This window comes from Cetorhinus maximus, chromosome 25 (genome assembly GCF_964194155.1).
Source record: "Cetorhinus maximus chromosome 25, sCetMax3.hap1.1, whole genome shotgun sequence".
In the NCBI taxonomy this organism is placed as follows: domain Eukaryota; kingdom Metazoa; phylum Chordata; class Chondrichthyes; order Lamniformes; family Cetorhinidae; genus Cetorhinus; species Cetorhinus maximus.
Window position 1 is genome coordinate 36,479,972 of NC_135903.1, and position 20,782 is coordinate 36,500,753.

A 20,782-nucleotide genomic window follows, 5' to 3' on the forward strand; every position below is an offset into this window, starting at 1 on the left:
TAAACTTATTGAAGATCTGTTTGATTGAATGTACAAACCTGGATATTAGCGTTTCCAGCTCAAAGCTAAAAAAACACCATCACGTGATGAGTAAAACCCCCAACACTATATGAACAAACACTGTACAAGCTGTGAAACATTCATAACATTTAATTAAAAACTCTTAAAATGCACCAGATCAAAGATTTGGGTTTTTTTACATTGTGGAAGTATGTAAACATCCTCAACATCATCCAATATTTCATATGGACAAAGAAATGAATAGATATATATAAAATGTCTATATATATATATATATATATTACAAAAAGACAGGTGCAGGTAATGGAAGAGATCTGTGCACAAAATCTGTACATTCTAAGTAGGATCAATCTAATGTAGTGACATAAATCTATAATTAGCCTGAACATCCTCCCCTCCCAAAAGTAAAAAGATACATCTACACAGGGCATGTACCGTCCCAAAGTATAATTAGTTATTGTGATCATCACCAGCAGCCACTCATTAAAGCAGTTTCAGCAACAAAAAAGAAACATTCTCAGAACAGTTTGTTTAACTACCTTGATTTGTTAAATAACATGGTGTTGGTTAATCAACTGGATAGAATTTGTGTCAAAATACCCAAGCACAAAATTAACTGGGCAAAACAGCAATTTGCATCTTTTAAAGAAAAATCTATTTCTCTTTGGGCTCGAGATGATTCCCAAGATTTTAACTTATCTCTGCTAACATTCTCATTTTATAGAATTCCCACTTTTCATGTAGGGTTTAAATCTGGTAGTGAGCTGAACATGCCCTGTTTGAGGCACCAAAGTTTAATTCATTTTTTTCTAGTATTTTCTAACTAGATATCTTATTCCACTGCACTTTGGGGTGAGGTGCCCAAAGGAAGCAATCATATCACACGCTGCAAATGAAAATACAGTAGACTCCACAATGCCATTCTTAGAAGCGGCTTCCTTCATATTCCCTCATGTACCAATCAGTCTACAAAGTTCTAAAGAATTATTGCTGTTTTTGCTGACTGAGGTTCCTTTTTGGAAGCCTGAAGTAATGGTCAATCAAGAGCGCTCTGAAAAGTAAGGTGAGCATGATACTGTTACCAGTTAAAGATAACCTCTGAATTAAATTAAAACATCAGAATCGCTCATCTAGCACACTCTGTGCTCTATTCCAATAAAACTATCCATAGCTGAAAAATAACTCCGGACTTGATGACATCAGTGCAACCTTCAGTCATCTGGTGTAACTAGCTGGAAACAATATATCTTCTGCTGCTCACACTACAATAGCAGCTAATACTTTGTAATTTGAATATAATTCCATTGCATTCCAAATTTACCACAGATAAAACACCATGCCCGGAATCAAACCAGCAGCTATTAGCTCATTTAACATCATGGAAATCAATTGCAACTGAATACATTTATACCACTATAAATAATTAAGTGCAAGGTCCAGTTGTAAAGGAGTGGTGTGCAGGTTCTAAACAAGCTAGTTCTGAAAAGGGGCCAGTGACTATAGTGCACTCGATTGACAAGCAACCATTACGCTCAAGTGACCTTGAACTGCATAAAGTTAGGATTTTTTTTTAAACTTGCAGATCACCCTGCCCTGAAAATAATCCTTCTCCCCAATTATAATTTTCTTACAGACTGAAGGTAATGGTGAAATTTTATTACATAGGTCCCTGCAGCAGCTTTTTTAGACAAATTTCCAGCAAACCGCTGAGTTAATATGTGGTTTAGTCTTGCCAGAGGACTGCTAACACATTGATGTTCAGTGTAGAATGAATATACAATGTCAACCTTGAGGTTTTAAAAATTAAGGGCTGGATTTTCGTGGGAAAGGTGGGAAGTCAAGTCAGGAAACACCAGCCTCCTTTCAAAAGGCCCCCGCCTGGCATATTTTCGTTCCGGGTAGGTGGGTGCAGGATGGAGTTGGGCCTGCGATGGAGGCGGGCGGATGGCAAGGCCGGCAGGAATGCCCACCTGTTTACTGGACATCAGCCCGGTTGTAATGATGAATGTCAGACCCGCAAACCATTACTGTCCCCCCCATCACATGCTCTGTCATATCCCCCATGCATCTTCCATAACCACTCTCCCAGTATTCACTATGTACAGAGCCAATGAGCCATTGCCAAGTCTGACAAATCCTGAAACTGACACAATAAGCAGGGGCTTTGCAAAGATCTATTGAAAAATACAGCTCAGCTTACAACTTCTTAAAAGCGTCAGTCAACCACAGCCATAGTATAAATGTCAGGAGCTTTTATTCACTTCAATACTCAATCTTGTGTAAATGCAGTGAAAAAAACTTTTCAAAGAAACAGCAAGATATTACAAGGTAATAGTGAAGTCAAACAAAGCTTTAACTCCCCTCTGCAGCTGTATATTGCTTGCTGAGATCCAAGTACATTAATCATTCTTGGAGCTCAGCCCGGCATTCATAATGAGGAGATCCAGCAACTGTATCAACAAAAACAGGCTAAAGAGATGGCATCTTTATGAATGTCTGGTTGAGCTCCCAGGATGGCTAATGCACTTAGATCTCATCAAGCAATGTTTAGACAGCTGCAGAAGGGAGGGAAAGCTTTGCTTGACTGTCATTTCTATTGCTTTGTAACAATCTCATGTTTCTTTGAAGAGTTTTTTTTCAAGTGTTTATTTACATAAGATTGAGGGGTCTGAGGTGGATAAAAGCTCCTGACATTGATGATATAATGGCTGCAATTGATTGACAGCTTTATGAGAAGGTAAGAGGACTAATGTATTTCCATGGGAATGCCAAATAACTATTTTTCTCTTTTGGTTGATGACTCAGGACAGGGATTCCCCCATAGTTCTCCTCTCGGCGAGGCCTTGAATCATGTCTACTTACAGAAGGGACCTGACTCCACTAAAATTGCGTTGGGGGGGGGGGGGGGGGGGAAAGAAGGGTATGAGGGGGGTTGAGCTGCCCACCTCAACAATAGAGCTGGCAAGGGCGGGATTGCTGCGTGTGGGCTGGCTATTGGCAGCCTTATCCCATGTCAGCAAAATTTGCCAGAAGTGAGGTCAGGGACTGAAATGCCGGAATTGGTTCCCATCTGCCATTTTTAAAAGAGCTTCGGAGTCCTCAAACTTGGCAAAAATTCGGCCTAAGACTTTCTTCCTTCTCCGCCCCCTAAAGATGTACACAAATAAAGCAGAAAATATGCACACTATGGATGACTCATTCAAAATATTCAAACACCTGTGGGGAAGCCAAAATAAGGTTCTTTGGTGCCTATGAATTCCAACAGTCAATCTACACAGTCTTTTGCACAAGTTTTTTTTCCCCCTCAAAACTAATTTATAAATCTAAAAATGAAAAAAGCACACATCACACCTTGAAAAAAAATGTTTTCTTCTTTATTTATGAACTCATCTGAACATCAGATATACCTGATAATTGTTGGTTAGCAAGAACCGTTTGTACATTTGATATTGATGGCAAGAACCAAAACAGCGACGGCATGTGTAGGAAACTGTTGGAAAACAAGTCAGGTCAAAAGCAGTGTGATGTCAGCCAGGTCCAGAGACAGCATGGGTCAACGGTCAACCAAAAACCTCTGGATATAACAAAGCGAGAGTTTGGTTAAACCCTCAATAGAATGAAGAGCAGGACAAAATATGACAAAGGATTTAAAAAAATGTCATACCATCCCCTGATAACCTGCTGGGTAAAGGCTACATCAAACCGGAACAAACTTGTTCTGAACAGAATGAGTTTGACGAGGGATTTAAAAACTTTCAGACTGAAAGTAGGACACACTGAAAAAATCCTAGCATTTCTCCAAGCTCTGTTCTCTTCTGTCACACAGTCCAACTCTCTGGAACACAGTTGCTCTCTGTAGGAGGAAAACAAACAGCTAAATATGCATCAATAGAACTGAATAAAAGCCAGGCTGATAAAGCTGAAATGTTTAAAGACTTTATAGTTAAAGAAAAGTCTACTTGAGCACATAGCACAGCTCTCAAAGGGAAAAAGGAGATAAATCATCCTTGCCATCACCAAAGATTTGTTGATACAATACACAAGGAGGCTGTCATTTGGTCCGTTAGCCATTATAACAGCCACAGGGATAATGTGCCCAACAAACTGCTAGGTGAATATGGACAACATCTTCTACCCGACCGTCCCTTTAGAACTTCAGAAAAGATATACTAGCCATGGAAGGGATAGAGTCTGGGCACACCAGAATGATACCTGGGAGTAAAGGGGTTAAATTATGACAGCATGTTATATAAACTGGGCTTGTATTCCTTTGATTTTAGAAGGTTGAGAGATGATATAATCAAAAGTGATAAAGGGGTTAATTAGAGTAGACAGAGAAACTTTCTGTGGGAGAGGAATCCAGGACAGGAGGACATATCTTAAAATTAGAGTTGGACCGTTTAGGAGGCAAATCAGGAAGCACTTATCTCAACCAAAAGGTAGTGGAAATCTGGCACTTGCACCCTTCAAATGACTGATGCTGATTCAATTGAAATTTTCAAGTCAGGGATTGAGAGGTTTTTGCTGAGCAAGGTTCTCAAATAATATCAAAGAAAGTCAGGTCAAAGCTGAGAGATCAGCCATGATCTAATTAAATAGTGGAACGAGCTCAACAGGCTGACCATCCCATTCCTGTTCTCACCAAAATAACTGCTGAATTCTACTGATAATGGAAATTTAAGTTCGAATGAAAATGCTGCCAGATGACTCTATGGTGCACAAATCCTTTAGGCTGACCTGAAAACCTAATCTCCAAGACTCTGCTGTAACCTTCTGCACTAAAGGCAAAATCTCTCAAGGAAACACACCAAACTCTTGGTCATTACTCTTTACTTCAAAGTGCTGTAAATAATTTTCAGGCTTAAATGTTCTATCAACAAAATAACTAGGTGACTTTTTTTGGTATCACTTTTATCAATCATTTTCGTTCTTAATTACCATGTGAACAAAAACTGTACAATTAATAAGGCCATAAACAGAATGCTGCTTTTCAAAAGAAGGATCAAAATGTTATGAAAAATACAATTAACTATCATTGTAAATTCTCAATTTCAAAATAAAATTTGAAATTGTCTAAACAAAGCAATTTGCTCCATAAACAAAACAGAACTTAACTGAAGCATTACATTTTTTTGCAACAGTTTAAATTTAGTATTATGGGCATGGATAAACTATGGTACACAAAGTGAATGCCCCTTCTATATCATTCATTAAGTATCATTGATGACTGTGTCTCATGCATTTTTCAAACCTAAAGTCTTACTTGTTTAAAATACACAAGTGTCCAGAAACAGCATTCACACATCTAATTCAAGTCAGAATTAAGAGATTTGGGGTTTGCACTAATGCTAAACTGGAACAGTAAAATAGACCCAAGGCCCCACCTAACTCCAGCAAAGTGGAATGAGAGTCAGAGGAGGTAGTCTTCCACCCCATAACATCACATGGAATATTCTCATTGTAACAATAATGAGATGACAAGTTAGTCATCTAGGGTGCTAACTATCTGTGCTCTGTACATCCAATGACACAAGAATCCAAAGAAATAACTTGCCTTTGCTGGTGAATAACTTAAGCTGTGTGAATCGAAGGCATTTATTACACAATGAGTAATTCAGGCAATGGTCAAAGGTGCAATAGGAAAACATCTAGAAACTGAAAATATAATGAAGAGTAGTCAGCATGGCTTTCAAAAGGGAAAATCATGTTTGATCAGCCTTACCAAAATCTTCAAGGTAGTAACAGAAAGTGTGGATAAGGGTAATACAGCAGACACAATAAATACACTTGGATTTCCAAAAGCCTTCGATAAGGTACACAGTGGACACATGACAATGGTCAGAACATGAGGAATCAAGGTACAAGTCGCAAGACGGATACAAGCTGGCTACGAAATGAGAGAGTAGGGGGTTAAAGGTTGTTACTCAGACTGCCCAAAAGGTGGGAAATTATATTTCAGAAACACTAGCTGGGACCACTGATCTGGACTTGAGAACTGAAAATACAATTTCAAAATTTGTGAATTACACCAGATTACAGGTTTGTAGTTAGCATTGGAGGGCTGCAGGAAAACATTAATAAACTTGCAAAATGGGTATGTAATTAGCAAATAAACTTCAATATAGCTAAGTGCCAGGTGGTACATTTTGCTTAGAATACAGAGGAGGCTACATACTCTTTGGAAAATGAGTGTATTAAAGTGGTAGAGGAACAGATGCATAGATTACCAGAAGTAATGGTCCAGGTTAATAAAGCACTGGTTAATTTCTTGAGGGATAAAACTAAAAAACACAAAAATTATGTTCCACTTTTATAGAACCTTAAGATGAGCCACATTTGAAGTATTTTGTACAGGTCTGGTCTGTATATTATAAAGGATATAGGGTACTGGGGAAGGTACAAAAATATTACTAGAATGATACCAGAACTGAAAGGTTAGAACTATCAGGAAAGATTGAATAGGCTGGGGCTATTTTCTCTAGACAAGAAAAGATTGAGGGGTGACATGATAAGAGGTCTTCAAGATTATGGAAGGGTTTGATAGGACAGACACAATGTTTCCACTTGCAGAAGAGACCATGACTAGCACAGGGTCAATTAAGGGGAAATTAGATAAATACCTGAGGGAGAAAGGAATAGGAGGATACATTGATTGAGCTAGATGAAGTGTGGAAGGAGGTTCATGTGGCACAGAATATTCCAAACCAACATTTACTGCTCATCTGCATTCGTTGTGATTTGACAGTGGGCTACATACATGTTTAAATTCACCTTTCACTGAACTAGGTTAGAACTTCAAAGCAGTACAACTTTCCAAACGTGTGTAAAAAGATGGAAAACAGCTGCGATCCTTCTCAGAATTCTTACAGTGCAGTAGGCCATTCGGTCCATCGAATATGCACTGGCTCTCAAAGAACATTCTATCTACTCCCACTCCTGCCGTAATAAAGAACAAAGACAAAGAACAAAGAAAAGTACAGCACAGGAACAGGCCCTTCGGCCCTACAAGCCTGCGCCGATCATATTGCCTGTCAACTAAAACATTTTGCACTTCTGGAGTCCGTATCCCTCTATTCCCATTCTATTCATGTATTTGTCGAGCTGCCGCTTACACACCACTATCGTACCTGCTTCCACCACCTCCTCTGGCAGCGAATTCCAGACACTCTCTACCCTCTGCATAAAAAACTTGCCCCGCACATCTCCTCTATAGTTTTCTCCTCTCACCTTAAATCTATGTCCCCTAGTAATTGACTCTTCCACCCTGGGAAAAAGCTTCTGACTATCAACTCTGTCCATGCCACTCATAATTTTGTAAACTTCTGTCAAGTCGCCCCTCGATCTCCATCGCTCTAGTGAGAACAATCAGAGTTTCTCCAACCTCTCCTCATAGCTAATAACCTCCAGACCAGGCAGCATCCTGGTAAACCTCCTCTGCACCCTCTCCAACGCCTCCATATCCTTCTGGTAACGTGGCGACCAGAATTGCACGCAATATTCCAAGTGTGGCCTAACCAAAGTTCTATACAGCTGCAGCATGACTTCCCAGCTTTTATACTCAATACCCCTGCCAATGAAGGCAAGCATGCCATATGCCTTCCCGACCATCTTATCCAACTGCGTTGCCACTTTCAGTGGACCTGTAGACCCAGGTCCCTCTGCCCGTCAATGCACTTAAGGGTTCTGCCATTTACTGTATAATTCCTGCCTGTATTAGACCTTCCAAAATGCATTACCTCGCATTTGTCCTGATTAAACTCCACCTGCCATTTCTCCGCCCAAGTCTCCAACCGAACTATATCCCGTCGTATCCTTTGACAATCCTCTTCACTATCTGCAACTCCTCCAACGTTAGTGCCGTCTGCAAACTTACTAATTAGCCCAGTTACATTTTCCTCCAAATCATTTATGTATACCACAAACAGCAAAGGTCCCAGCACTGATCCCTGCGGAACTCCACTAGTCACAGCTCTCTATTCAGAAAAGCACCCTTCCACTGCTACCCTCTGTCTTCTATGACCAAGCCAATTCTATATCCATCTTGCCAGCTCACCTCTGATCCCGTGTGACTTTACCTTCTGTACTAGTCTGCCATGAGGGACCTTGTCAAAGGCCTTACTGAAATCCATGTATATAACATCCACTGCCCTTCCATCAATCATCTTTATCACTTCCTCAAAAAACTCGATCAAGTTAGTGAGACACGACCTCCCCTTCACAAAACCATGCTGCCTCTCACTAATACGCCCATTTGCTTCCAAATGGTAGTAAATTCTGTCATGAAGAATCTTTTCCAATTTCCCTACCACTGATGTAAGGCTCACTGGCCTGTAATTTCCTGGATTATCCCTGCTCCCCTTCTTAAACAATGGAACAACATTGGCCATTCCACAGTTCTCTGGGACCTCACCTGTAGCCAGTGAGGATACAAAGATTTCTGTCAAGGCCCCAGCAATCTCCTCCCTTACCTCCCTCAGTAATCTCATCTGGCCCTGGGGACTTATCCACCTTAATATTCTTCAAGACGCCTAACACCCCCTCTTTTTTGATCTCAACATGATCCAGGCTATCTACACACTCTTCCCTAGACAAATCGACCGCCAAGTCCTTCTCTTTGGTGACTACTGATGAGAAGTATTCATTTAGTATCTCTCCCATTTCTTCTGGCTCCACACAAAGATTCCCACCTCTGACCCTGAGTGGGCCTACCCTTTCCCTGGCTACCCTCTTGCTTTTTACATATGTATAAAAGGCCTTGGGATTTTCCTTAATCCTGGTTGGCAGTGACTTTTCATGACCCCTTTTAGCCCTCTTGACTCCTTGCTTAAGTTTCTTCCTACTTTCTTTATATTCTTCACGGGCTTCATCTGTTCCCAGCCTTCTAGCCCTTACGAATGCTTCCCTTTTCTTTTTGACTAATCTCACAATATCCTTCGTTATCCAAGGTTCCTGAAACTTGTCATGCTTACTAGCAGGAACATGCCGGTCCTGGATTCTTATCAAATGACGTTTGAAAGCCATGTCAGTTGTTGATTTGCCCTCAAACATCCGCCTCCAGTCTAGATTCCTCAGTTCCTGCCTAAAATTGTTATAATTAGCCTTCCCCCAATTAAGCACCTTAACCCGAGGACTCCTGTTATCCTTATCCACCAGTACCTTGAAACTTACTGAATTATGGTCACTTCTCCCGAAATGCCCCCCTACTGAAACTTCCACCACCTGGCCGGGTTCATTCCCTAATACCAGATCCAGTATTGCCCCTTCCCTAGTTGGACTATTTACATATTGTGTCAGGAAGCCCTCCTGGATGCACCTTACAAATTCTGCACCATCCAAACCCCTAGCACTAAGTGATTCCCAGTCAATATAGGGAAAGTTAAAATCACCCACAACAACTCTATTGCTTTTACATCTTTCCAAAATCTGCCTACATAACTGTTCCTCAATCTCCCGCCGGGAATTGGGAGGCCTATAGTAAACCCCCAACATTGTGACTGCATCCTTCCTATTCCAGAGCTCTACCCATATTGCCTCGCTGCATGAGCCCACCGAGGTGTCCTCCTGTCTTACAGCTGTGATATTCACCTTAACCAGCAGTGCAACTCCCCCACCTCTTCTACATCCCTCTCTATCCTGCCTGAAACATCTAAATTCTGCACATTCTCTCTTTTCAGATAGCAATCCAATTCCCTTTTGAATACCTCGATCGAACCTGTCTCCACCACCCTCTCAGAAGTTTGTTCCAGGCTCCAACCACCTTTTGGGTGAAAACATTTTTCCTCTCACCACTTTTACTCCTCTTGCCAATTATTTTGAATCTGTGCCCTCTAGTTCTTGGTGTCTTGAGTGGGAACAGTTTCTCACTATTTACCCTGCCCATACCCCGCAGGATCTTGAATATCTCAATCAAGTCTCCGCTCAGCCTTCCTTTCTCCAAGGAAAACAGTCCCAACCTCTCCAATCTATCCTCATAGCTGCAGTCCTTTATCCTTGGAATCATTCTTGTGAATCTATGTCCCCTCTCCAATGCCTTCACATCCTTAAGTATGGCGCCCAGAACTAGACACAGTACTCCAGATGAGGACTAGCCAGTGTCTTATACAAGTTCAACATGACCTCCTTACTCTTGTACTCAATGCCCTTATTAATAAAGCCCAAGATGCTATATGCTTTATTAACTGCTCCCTCAGCATGCCCCATCTTCAATGACTTATGTACATATACGAGGTCCCTCTGTTTCTGCACATCCTTTAGTTTCTCCCTTTATTTTATACTGTCTCCCCATATTCTTCCTGCCAAAATGATTCACCTCACACTTCTCTGCATTGAACTTCATCTGCCACTTGTCTGCCCAATCCACCAACATGTCTATGTCCTTTGGTTCAAGACTACCCTCTTCATAGCTGACATTTCCAATCTTTTTATCATCTGCAAATTTTGAAATACTGTCCTGAACACTGCAGTCTGGGTCATTAATATATATCAGGAAGAGAAAGATTCCTAACACTGACCCGAGGAACTCCACTACAAACCTTCCTCCAATCCGAAAAACAGCCATTAATCACTACTGTTTCCTGTCACTCAGACAATTTCTTATCTGAATGCCTACTTTCCCTTGCATTTCATGAGCTAGAATTTTGCTCTCATATTGTGAGCCACTGTATCAAACACCTTTTGAAAATCCATGTACATCGCAGCAACAGTGTTGCCCTTTTCAACCTTCTCTGTTAACTCCTCAAAAGACTCCAGCAAGTTAGTTAACCATGATTTTCCATTAATGAATCCATGCTGGCTTTCCTTAATTATCCTGCACTTATCTAAGTGACTAATGATTTTGTCCCAAACTATAGTTTCCAGAAGTTTCCCTACCACTGAAGTCAGTCTGACTGGTCTGTAGTTGCCAGCTTTACCCTTGCGCCCTTTTTTGAACAAGGGTGTAACATTTGCAATTCTCCATTCACATAAACATAGAAACATAGAAAATAGGAGTAGGCCATTTGGCCCTTCGAGCCTGCTCCACCATTCATTATGATCATGGTTGATCATCTAACTCAATAGCCTGCTCCCGCTTTCTTCCCATATCCTTTGATCCCTTTTGCCCCAAGAGATATATGTAACTCCTTCTTAAAAACATACAATGTTTTAGCCTCAACTACTTTCTGTGGTAGCGAATTCCGCAGGCTCACCACTCTCTGGGTGAAGAAATTTCTCATCGCAGTCCTAAATGGACTACCCCGTATCCTCAGACTGTGACCCCTGGTTCTGGGCTCCCGCACCATCGGGAACATCCTTCCTGCATCTACCCTGTCTAGTCCTTAGAATTTTATAAGTTTCTATTCCTCTGGCATTACCCCTGTGTCTAAGGAAGATTGGAAGATTATCACTAGTGCCTCTGCAATTTCCACTCTCACTTCCCTCAGTACCCTTGGATGCATCTCATCCGGTTCTGGTACCTTATCAATTTTAAGTAGATAGCCTTTCTAACATCTCCTTCTCAATTGTAACTTCTTCTAGTGTACCAGTTACCTCCTCTCTCACCTCAGCATGGGTAGCAACTTCCTTTGTAAAGACAGATGCAAAGTGCTTGTTTAATACCTCTACTACTTCTCCTTCCTCCATGCACAAGTCCCCTTTTTTTTATCCCTAATCAGCTCTACTCTTTCTTTTGCCACCCTTTTATTATTTATATACTTGTAGAAGGCCTTGGGATTCCCTTTCATATTACCTGTCAGTCTCTCTTCATGCTCTTTCCTTGCTTTTATTAGATTTTTCACTTCCACTATGGTCCTTCTATATTCAGCCTGATTCACCATTGCATTTTCTACCTGACATTTGTCGTATCTGCACTTCTTCCTTTTCATCTTCAGCTCTATCTCTGTCATCCACGGTGCTCTCGATTTAGTTGTCCGACCTTTCCCCTTCAAGGGAATATGCTTTGACATTGCCTGCAATACTTTTTCTTTGAAGGTGGCCTATTGTTCAGTCACCGTCTTTTCTGCCAACATTTGATTCTAACTCAGATGCATTCCCATCCCATCGAAGTTGGCTTTCCCCCAATTAATTATCCCTGCTGATTGTTTCTTGTCCTTTTCCATGGCAAACTTAAACCTTATAATACAATGGTCACTGTCCTCTAAATGCTCTCCCACTGGTATTTGATCCACTTGGGCCAACTCATTCCTCAGAACAAGGTCCAATCGTGCCTGCCCTCTCATTGGGCCGGAAACATATCGCTGCAGAAAATGATCTTGAACATATTCCAGGAACTCTCTCTCCTCTTGTCCCTTTGTGCTATTTCTATCCCAGTCTATATTTGGATACCTGAAGTCCCCCATTATAATTACTCTGTCCTGAACTGGTGCTAATGCCTCAAAGAGAGATTAGTTATAAATAAAGGTATTAAAGTTGTGATATATTTATGGGATGAGAGTGAAGGACCTTTAACCAAGTCAAAATTCAACAATATTCAAAATGATTCACAGCAAGTACAAAATGTCCTTCTCAGATGTCTATGAAACAGATCAGCACTGAAATGATGTTACCTGCAAAGTAACAAGTAAATATTTTTTGCTAACTTATATTTAGAACGCTACTGTGGTTGAATTTTCCCACAAAAAAAGTCTCTCTTGGTGTTGCAACAAAACTTGCATATAAATTCACTCTCAAAGAACGATTAAATTGGGAAAAGCTCCCAAGTCAATCTGTGTAACACTGCCCGGCCTTGAACTCCTGCCAAGACTTTAGAGAACTTCCTCACTTGTCAAAACAGTACATTAAGCGTTGTATTAAAATATAGAACTCATTTATTTCAAGGCTCTGCTGAGTGCTAATGTGATTTATATACTACAAGGCAGTTGAGATGGCCAACGGAATGCTACACAAGACACTGCATTAAATCAGGCTACGGAAATCCCTGCCTCTATATTTATATAGAATTTGAGCTCAAAAGTGTTGGGTCATGGAATTAGGTAGCACAGATCAGTTGCCAACTTTTGTTATGTTCAGGAGAGTGGTTGGGGGTGGGAGAGAATGGGAAGGAGATAATGTGTGCGAGTGTGTGGGGGAGGGGGAGAGAGAATAATTTACAGTGAGAGGTGGCCATTCAGCCCATCAAGTCCATGCCAGCTCTCTGCAGAGCAACCTAGTCAGTCCCACTCACCCGTTCGAGCCCTGTAGCAAGTTTATTTCCTTCAAGTGCCCTTTGAAATGATGGATTGTTTCTGCTTCGAAAGTGGGCAGTGTTCCAGGTCATTCCCACTTACTGCATAAAAAAGCTCTTCCTCACATTCCCCCTGCATCTCTTGCTCCAAATCTTAAACCCATGTCCCTAGTCCTCCTACCATCAGCTAATGGAAGAGTTTTTCCCTTTCTACTGTACCCAAGCCTGGCATTAACTTGCACATCTCTATCAAATCTCCCTCAGTCTCATTTGTTCCAAGGAGAACCACCCCAGCCTTTCCAACTTAACCTCATAACTAAAATCTGCCCATCTTTGGGATCATTCTGGTAACTCTCCTCTGCACCTCAAGGAGGTTCGCATTTTTCAATTTGCCTGCCTATTCTGCTAGCCTATGTCCTGTTGCAAGCAATTCATATCATCCTCAATGTTTGTCACTCCTCCAAGTTTGGTATCATTGGCAAATTTTGAAATTTTACTCTATAAAATCCAAGTCATTTTTGTACAGCAAAAAAATCAGTGGTCCTAACATTGATCCTTGGGGAACACCACTGTTTACCATCCTCCAGTCTGAAACACAAACGTCTACCTCGAGTTGCTGCTTTCTGTCAGTAAGCCAATTTTTTATCTAACTGGATACTGACCCCCTTATTCTGCAAGCCTCAACTTTGTTAACCAGCCTTTTTATGTGGTACTTTGTCAAGCGCTTTCTTAAAATCCATATAGACAACATCCACCACTTTTCCTTCATCAACCTTATGTTACTTCAAAAAAATCAATTGGATTAGTCAAACATGATCTGCCTTTTACAAATCCGTGTTGGTCCTGCTTAATTAAGTCAAACCTCTCCAAGTGCCTTTTGATTTTATTCCTGGATTATGGATTCCAAAACCTTATCTACCACTGATGTTATGTTAACCGGCCTGTAGTTGTTCATTACTGTCTTTCTTGGCTAAAGGCGTCACATTTGTCACGGCCCAATCCTGTGGCACCTCCCTCATATCTAGGCAAGAATGACAGGTTAAGGCAAGGCCTTGGCTACCTCCACCACTACTTACTTACTTTAGCGACCTGGGATGCAAGCCATCCCGACCAGGTGACCTATCTGCCCTATGCATAGCTGGCCTTTTCAGTGCTACCTCCTTTTCTATTTTCACACTGTCCATTGCCTCTATCATCTTCACTTCTACCGATATTTTGTCCGGTTCCTCTTCTGTAAACACAGATACAAAGAGCTCATTAAGTAAGCTAACCTTGTCCTGTGCCTGTAAGCAAACATCAACATCTTTGCCCTAAATAGAACCCGCTCCATGTCTATTTACATGCTGGTAGAAGCGTTTTAGGTCCCTTTTATATTGAATGCTATTCTACAGAGTGAGCACTACAAAATAATGCTTCTATGGTGGAACAGCACAGAATTCTGAAAACGACAGAGTAATTGGTTTCTGGCCGATTAAACTTGATTACTGACAAAATTAGATTTCACTCAGAAAAAAAAAGCATTTCTTCAGGGGACCTCTGAACAAAAAGGCTAGTATTAAACAACAGACTGATGAACAGGTGAAAGTGACCATTTTAAACACTGAAAAGTTTCACAATGAAAAGTGCTGTGAACAAATAGCATCATTTAGGAAACCTATAAAAGGCTAATCTACCTTTTATAGGCTGGCATTGAGTGAACAGGTGGTAGATTGGGACCAAGCAAGCAGTTGGAGGCCGGTTTAGGGAAAGATAGAGCAGGCAGGATGTGGGATTGGGCAACTTGAATCACAAGAGATGAGTGCAGCACTAGTAAGTGAACTGCTTTATAAGTGTCCTCTTTTAATGCCAGTACAAAACGAAGGCGAAGTTTATGGGGGAACTATCAGATCACGTTTCCACTTTTGGAATTTTATTGGTCTTTGCTAGCCATATGGCTGGCCCACGCTAACCATATTTCAATCAGTAACACTGGAAACAATGTACAATCAAAATATTTTTAATACCATATAAAACATGAGAAGAAAAGAAAACAACACTCATTAAACAGCAATTAGAATCTACTCTACTTCAGAGAGAATAGGAAAGACATGCAGAGATTCTGACTCCTGTTTTCTCTCCACTGACAGCTGTCCTTTTTATGTGGGTTAATTTCCTCTCTGCTAAGCTAAAAAATGCTGTAAAACCTGCGTGTTATGTACACGGCATTCAGAAGATAAATATTTGACCCCAAAAGGCTAGCAGTATGAACAGTGAAGCGGTCTTCCGATGGAAGTAATAAAACTTTGCAGGGTTAATCCTGTAGCACACAACTACATTTCAAATCCTTCAAGCTGAACATTAATTTGATATGTGTGCATGTGGTAATCTTAAATGGGTTTGGATGATGATTGCTGGTGAACCAGCCTCTAGACATTAAGCGACTTTCTGGACTCACTCACAATGGAAGGGAATCGTAAGAGAATTTGTCCTCACCCATGGAATTATAGCCCACGTCAGTAAGCAGCTTTATGGGGAGGAAGGAATTAAGGTAATCGATCAGTTCATTGAAAAAAAGATGATCAGAAATTTTAAATTCAACTAAGAGAATATTGTAACCTGGATGAGCTTAGTGCAATACATTTAATCATTCAAATCCTGTACTCAACCTGTATGAAAATGGTCTGTTGGTCTTTATTGGAGAACTAAAAATGTATCTCAGCATCAAAGCAGGAGCCCAGTTACAAAACGATTACTGTGACAAATTGGGCAGGAGTCTTGTTTAAAATAATACAAAAGGCTTTGTTTTAATATATTTTTATGAAATCTTTTAGCTTTGTCAGCATTGCAGCCTCTTCAATTCAATTGCTGTTTGCTGGAAACAAATAGTGTGTGCGCACCCCCAAAATACTCATTGTCTCGAGCTGAAGCCACTGTGAAGGGTAGACAAGTTACCCCCTCTCTGCAACCCCTCTATCCTAACGGACTACTTAAGAGATGTTAATTCCGGGATACCAGTGGTATTTGTACATATGGAGTGAAGAGCAAGCGTGCTCTACTTTTTACTCCCTTTGTCCAGTCTCTTCTCACCTACATCCGTGACTCTTCCTGAAGCCCTATGCCATTTCAACAATCTCCAGTTTCCTGGCCCAAACTGCCACTATGGATGTCCAATCTCTCTAAACTTCCATCTTGCACCAGAATAATCTGAGGGTTTTGTTCAAGGAAGAAGTGGAGGGGCCCAACCAGTCCCCATCCTCCATCACCACTCTCCTTCAACTGGCTGAACTTGCTCTCTCAATCAACAATTTCTCCCTTAAGTGGTCTCTCACTTCCTCCAAAAAAGGAGTTGTCATGGGTACCTGCAAAGGCCCAAGTTATGCCTATTTGTGGGGCATGTGGAACATTTTTTGTTCCAGTTCAACTCAGGCCTGCTCCCCAACTCTTCTTCCAGTACACTGACGACTTTATCAGTGCCATTTCCTGCGCTTGCCGGAACTGGAAAACTTCTCCAAATTTGCTTCCAATAGCCACCTTTCTCTCAGCATTATGTGGTCCATCACTTCCCTTTCCCTCCTCGACTTGTGTCCCCATTTTTGGAGATAGGCTATTAATATCCATCATAATTCCACCAACTCCCACAGCTACCTTGACTATACTTCCTCACACCCTGCATCCTTTAAGGGCTCCATTCCATTCTGCCAGTTTCTCCATGACATCTGTTCTGAAGATGCCTCTCTTTTTCCACAGCTGAGGATTCTGCCCCACTGTGGATGACTGGCCCTCACTGTGTCCAACCCATTTCTCGCATTTATGCTCTCACCTCTTCCCCTCCCCTTGCAGAACTGCAATAGGGTTCCCCTTGTCCACCCCACCAGCTTCCACATGTAAAGGATCATCCTCTGCCATTTCTGCCACAATCAGCATGATGCCTTCACTAAACACCCCCCCCTCCCCCCTCCGTCAACATTCCAAGGGGAACATTCCCTTGGCAACACCCTGGTTCACTCCTCAATCACCCTCGTCCCTTCCCACAGCACTCTCACGTGTACTTGCAGGAGATGTAACACCTACTCTTTACCTCCTTTTTCCTCACTGTCTCAGGCTCCAAACACTTCCAGGTGAGCAGTGGTTTACTTGTACTTCCTTAAATTTAGCTTTTTTTTTTATTCGTTCATGGGACGTGGGGGTGGCTGGCAAGGCCAGCATTTATTACCCATCTCTAATTGCCCTAGGTGGTGGTGAGCTGCCTTCTTGAACCACTGCACTCCATGCTATATTCACTGCTCACAATGTGGTCTCCTCTACAATAGGAAGGCCAAACGCATATTGGGTGACTGCTTTGTGGAATATTTCCGCTCAATCCGCAATCTTGATCCCAAGCTTCCAGTTGTTTGCCATTTTAACTCAACACCTTGCTCTCACGCTCACATTTCTGTCATTGGCCTACTACAGTGCTCCAGTGAAGCTCAATGCAAGCTTGAGGAACAGCAACTCATCTTCTGATTAGGCATTTTGGAGTCTCCTGGGCTCAACGTCGAGTACATCAATTTCAGAACAGGAACAGTCTCCCACACTTTGCTTCTTTTTCTTTGCCATGTGCTGATCTGAATTTTATTTTTCAGATTTTTGCTTTCAGGACAGAGCTGTTCATTATTCTGCCATTCAGACTCACTTTGGGCAAATGTTTTGATTCTTTACTACAGTTATTATCACTCCCTTTGCCTTTTGTCCCATAACATCTATCATTTAATCTCTCCTGCTCTCTCCCCTACCCCAGACGTTGCCTTTTTCTCCCCCTTTCAACAGTATAAAACTCATCAAATTTTTACCTTCCTTCTGTTCTGAACAGTCATACATGACTCGAAACACAATGTTTCTCTCTCCACAGGTGCTGCCAGACCTGCTCAGCAGTTCTAGCATTTTCTGTTTATATTTCAAAAGTTCAGCATCCACAATATTTTGCTTGTATTTTAGTCTCCAAATGAAGTAGGTCTAGATGACAGGCTTTAGTTTGTCTGCAGGCTAGGAAGTCAGCTTCAACTTTATTTCAATTACACAGAGGGGTAATTCAGTCCCTATTTTAAAATTATTCATTCTGTCCCCAGTTAAGACAGCAAAATGCTCAGCAACCGAGGAAGCAAATTAAGTGCCGATAGGAGTAGGATTTTCTCTGCAGTACAGGTGAAGGAGCTGGCAGACACCAAACTGAGGCGAAAACACTGTTGCCACTGGTAGGAACGTGTAGCTCCGGCATGACAAATTTACACACACAGCTTCCAATATAAATACAGACATAGGAATTGCTAATAGAAGTGTGCGCTTCTGTAAGATTTAAAAAATATTAACCAATTTCCCAGTGTTGCACATGGGGCGTCAAAGCCAAGTGAGAGGTGGATAGTTGGACAGAGTGCAGAAAGAATTAAATCATGCACTGTTTCCGCAGGCAGCTGGGTATAATTAGAGTATGACAAGTTATTGTAAAATGTAGATACAGGAATTAAAAATTTAATAATTAGACATAAAACAGGTTCAGACAATAGATTTCTAACATATTATAAATGTTGATTACTGGGGTTGTGACAAGGAGACTAAGTTAATCGATTAAGATTGCTATCCCAACTTGCTAGGAGAGGGGAAAGAACATGTTCGAATTTGAGCGAGACAGAGCAAGTGCAAACTAATCTCACCCTGCATGAAAGATGCTTTGTTCACCAGGTGAACACATTAGGAAAATGGCAGAAGTAGAGTGATCCCTTTGAATTCTACTGTGGCTCCTAAATGCAACTGTGAAAGGTACCCATTTAGTCTTCTGTCCTAGTTTGGTCTTTAAATTAAAAATATCAGGTATAACAGGCTCACATGTCTAGTTGTTTATTGGACTCCTGCTTCGCCAGGCAGCTGTACAAGTTGCAAGTACAGAAAACATTGCATGATGTCCAATTTCATGGAATGAAACCATATTTGCATATGAATAATACATTACCCTCTCAAGTATGAAGGACCATAGATATCAGCTGGATACCACACATACGTCAGCTACACCTGAAAAGGATAGTAAAAAACGATTCTGTCCCTCGCATTATATTACACCTACCTATGTTAGTTTTTTTGCCTTGTTGTAGAGCGAGTCCACTACTTTACTCATATTCTGGATTGTTTCAAGCGCAGTTTCATATGTTTTGTCTACTGGAGGCTCATCAAACACAATCAGGACCCCCTCGCCTTGGTCTAAAATACCTGAAGTAAAAGTAAATACAACAAAAAACATAAATATAATCTGCAATATAACTGGCTAGAAATATTTTTTTTCTTCTAGCTCCCCTGCTAGATTACCACACATTTTTTAAATCTAAAAAAAAAATCAATCCAATACTGGAAACCAATATCCAGTGTGAAGTTATATAACTGAGAACAGCAAAGTTACTGGATGCAAAATACTGATGGGGGCTGGTTATTCAGATGCCAACAAATCTTCAAGACAATTTATCCAGTCCTAGTGATCATAGATCAGGTGGTTATTTTAATAGCTTAAAATACTGTATCCTAATCTGCAAAGGGTTAAAAGTGACAAATTAAAAGCAGTCACCCATTTAACATATTTTTAAACCTGGTACACAATGCTAATTTCTGCATGGTATTTCTTACTCTGCAGTTAAAAGGAGAACTGTGTCACACCAAGGACATGCAGTACGGAACTGCATACTGGAACAAAAATGCCACTTGTAGCTAATATTTCAGTCCCATCTGGAACAGGTAAAAAGTTATTTGGAACAAGAGATGTGATCAAAGTTTAAAATCATACCTGTCTTGAGAGATGAATTATTAAGGAGAACTAAAAAAAAGAGACAAAGGTAACTCTTGACAAAAATGTTAGCCCTTAAAGATATTGCATAGTCAAGATTTAAAATTGCAATTGCAACCATGACTAGGCTATGTAGTTAAACCGATTACATGGAAAATTCTTTTTTTGTTATTCACTGGTTCAGTTATTGTGCATGTCAGAGCTGGGTATGATTTTAACTTTGTTGTAGTTTCTCCTGTGTTCAATGTAGAAACTGTTCAATGCTTACCATGAAACTTCTTGTCCAAGATCATCTGAGAGAGTTTTCTTTCCACATCACCCTGGAATTACAGGACAATGTTAACTCCAAATTGCATTTCACAGTTGCTGAGCTGAAGATATCTCACTTCGGTAGAATTATCTAGGGCAAAATTCCCTAGGTTTTGCCATCTTGGCTGAGCGAGAGCTGATGATATTTCAAATTCAGTCAAATAAAACTTTCAAGGAGCCAGATAACTGATTGGGAAGCTTAGCAGGTTTCTAGATAAATAAACTCCTATCAACTTACTTGGTGCTCTGTTAAGATCTCAGCATTTCAGTTGCACTTAGGAAACAGTTTTCAACCATCAACCCCATGGATGGATATAGACTTTAAGTTATTCGAAACAAAACATTTCCCCATTATGGATTCCCAGATCTCAACTACACCATCAAACCAGCTGTGAACCTTGCTCAATTTCATAAACAGGCAGAAATAGAGGGGCACAGTCCATCTTCACTCTACCCTCAAATAAGCACCTAAGCAGATCAAAGGCCTGAGTGAAAATGCGAGCTCTACAAGG

General features: G+C 40.9%; 1 protein-coding gene across 1 annotated transcript in view; it reads right to left on the reverse strand.

Annotated features, from left to right (window-relative positions):
- Positions 1-3,373: 3,373 nt before the first annotated feature.
- LOC144668059 (26S proteasome non-ATPase regulatory subunit 11) overlaps positions 3,374-20,782 on the reverse strand; it is a 100,444-nt gene continuing 83,035 nt past the window's right edge. Inside the window, exons 12-14 of the mRNA XM_078529819.1 lie at positions 20,230-20,281; positions 19,254-19,396; positions 3,374-3,874 (exon numbers count right to left, since the gene is read on the reverse strand). Coding sequence (XP_078385945.1) covers positions 19,254-19,396; positions 20,230-20,281 — 195 coding nt within the window. The 3' untranslated portion in view covers positions 3,374-3,874. The remainder of the gene's footprint in view (positions 3,875-19,253; positions 19,397-20,229; positions 20,282-20,782) is intronic.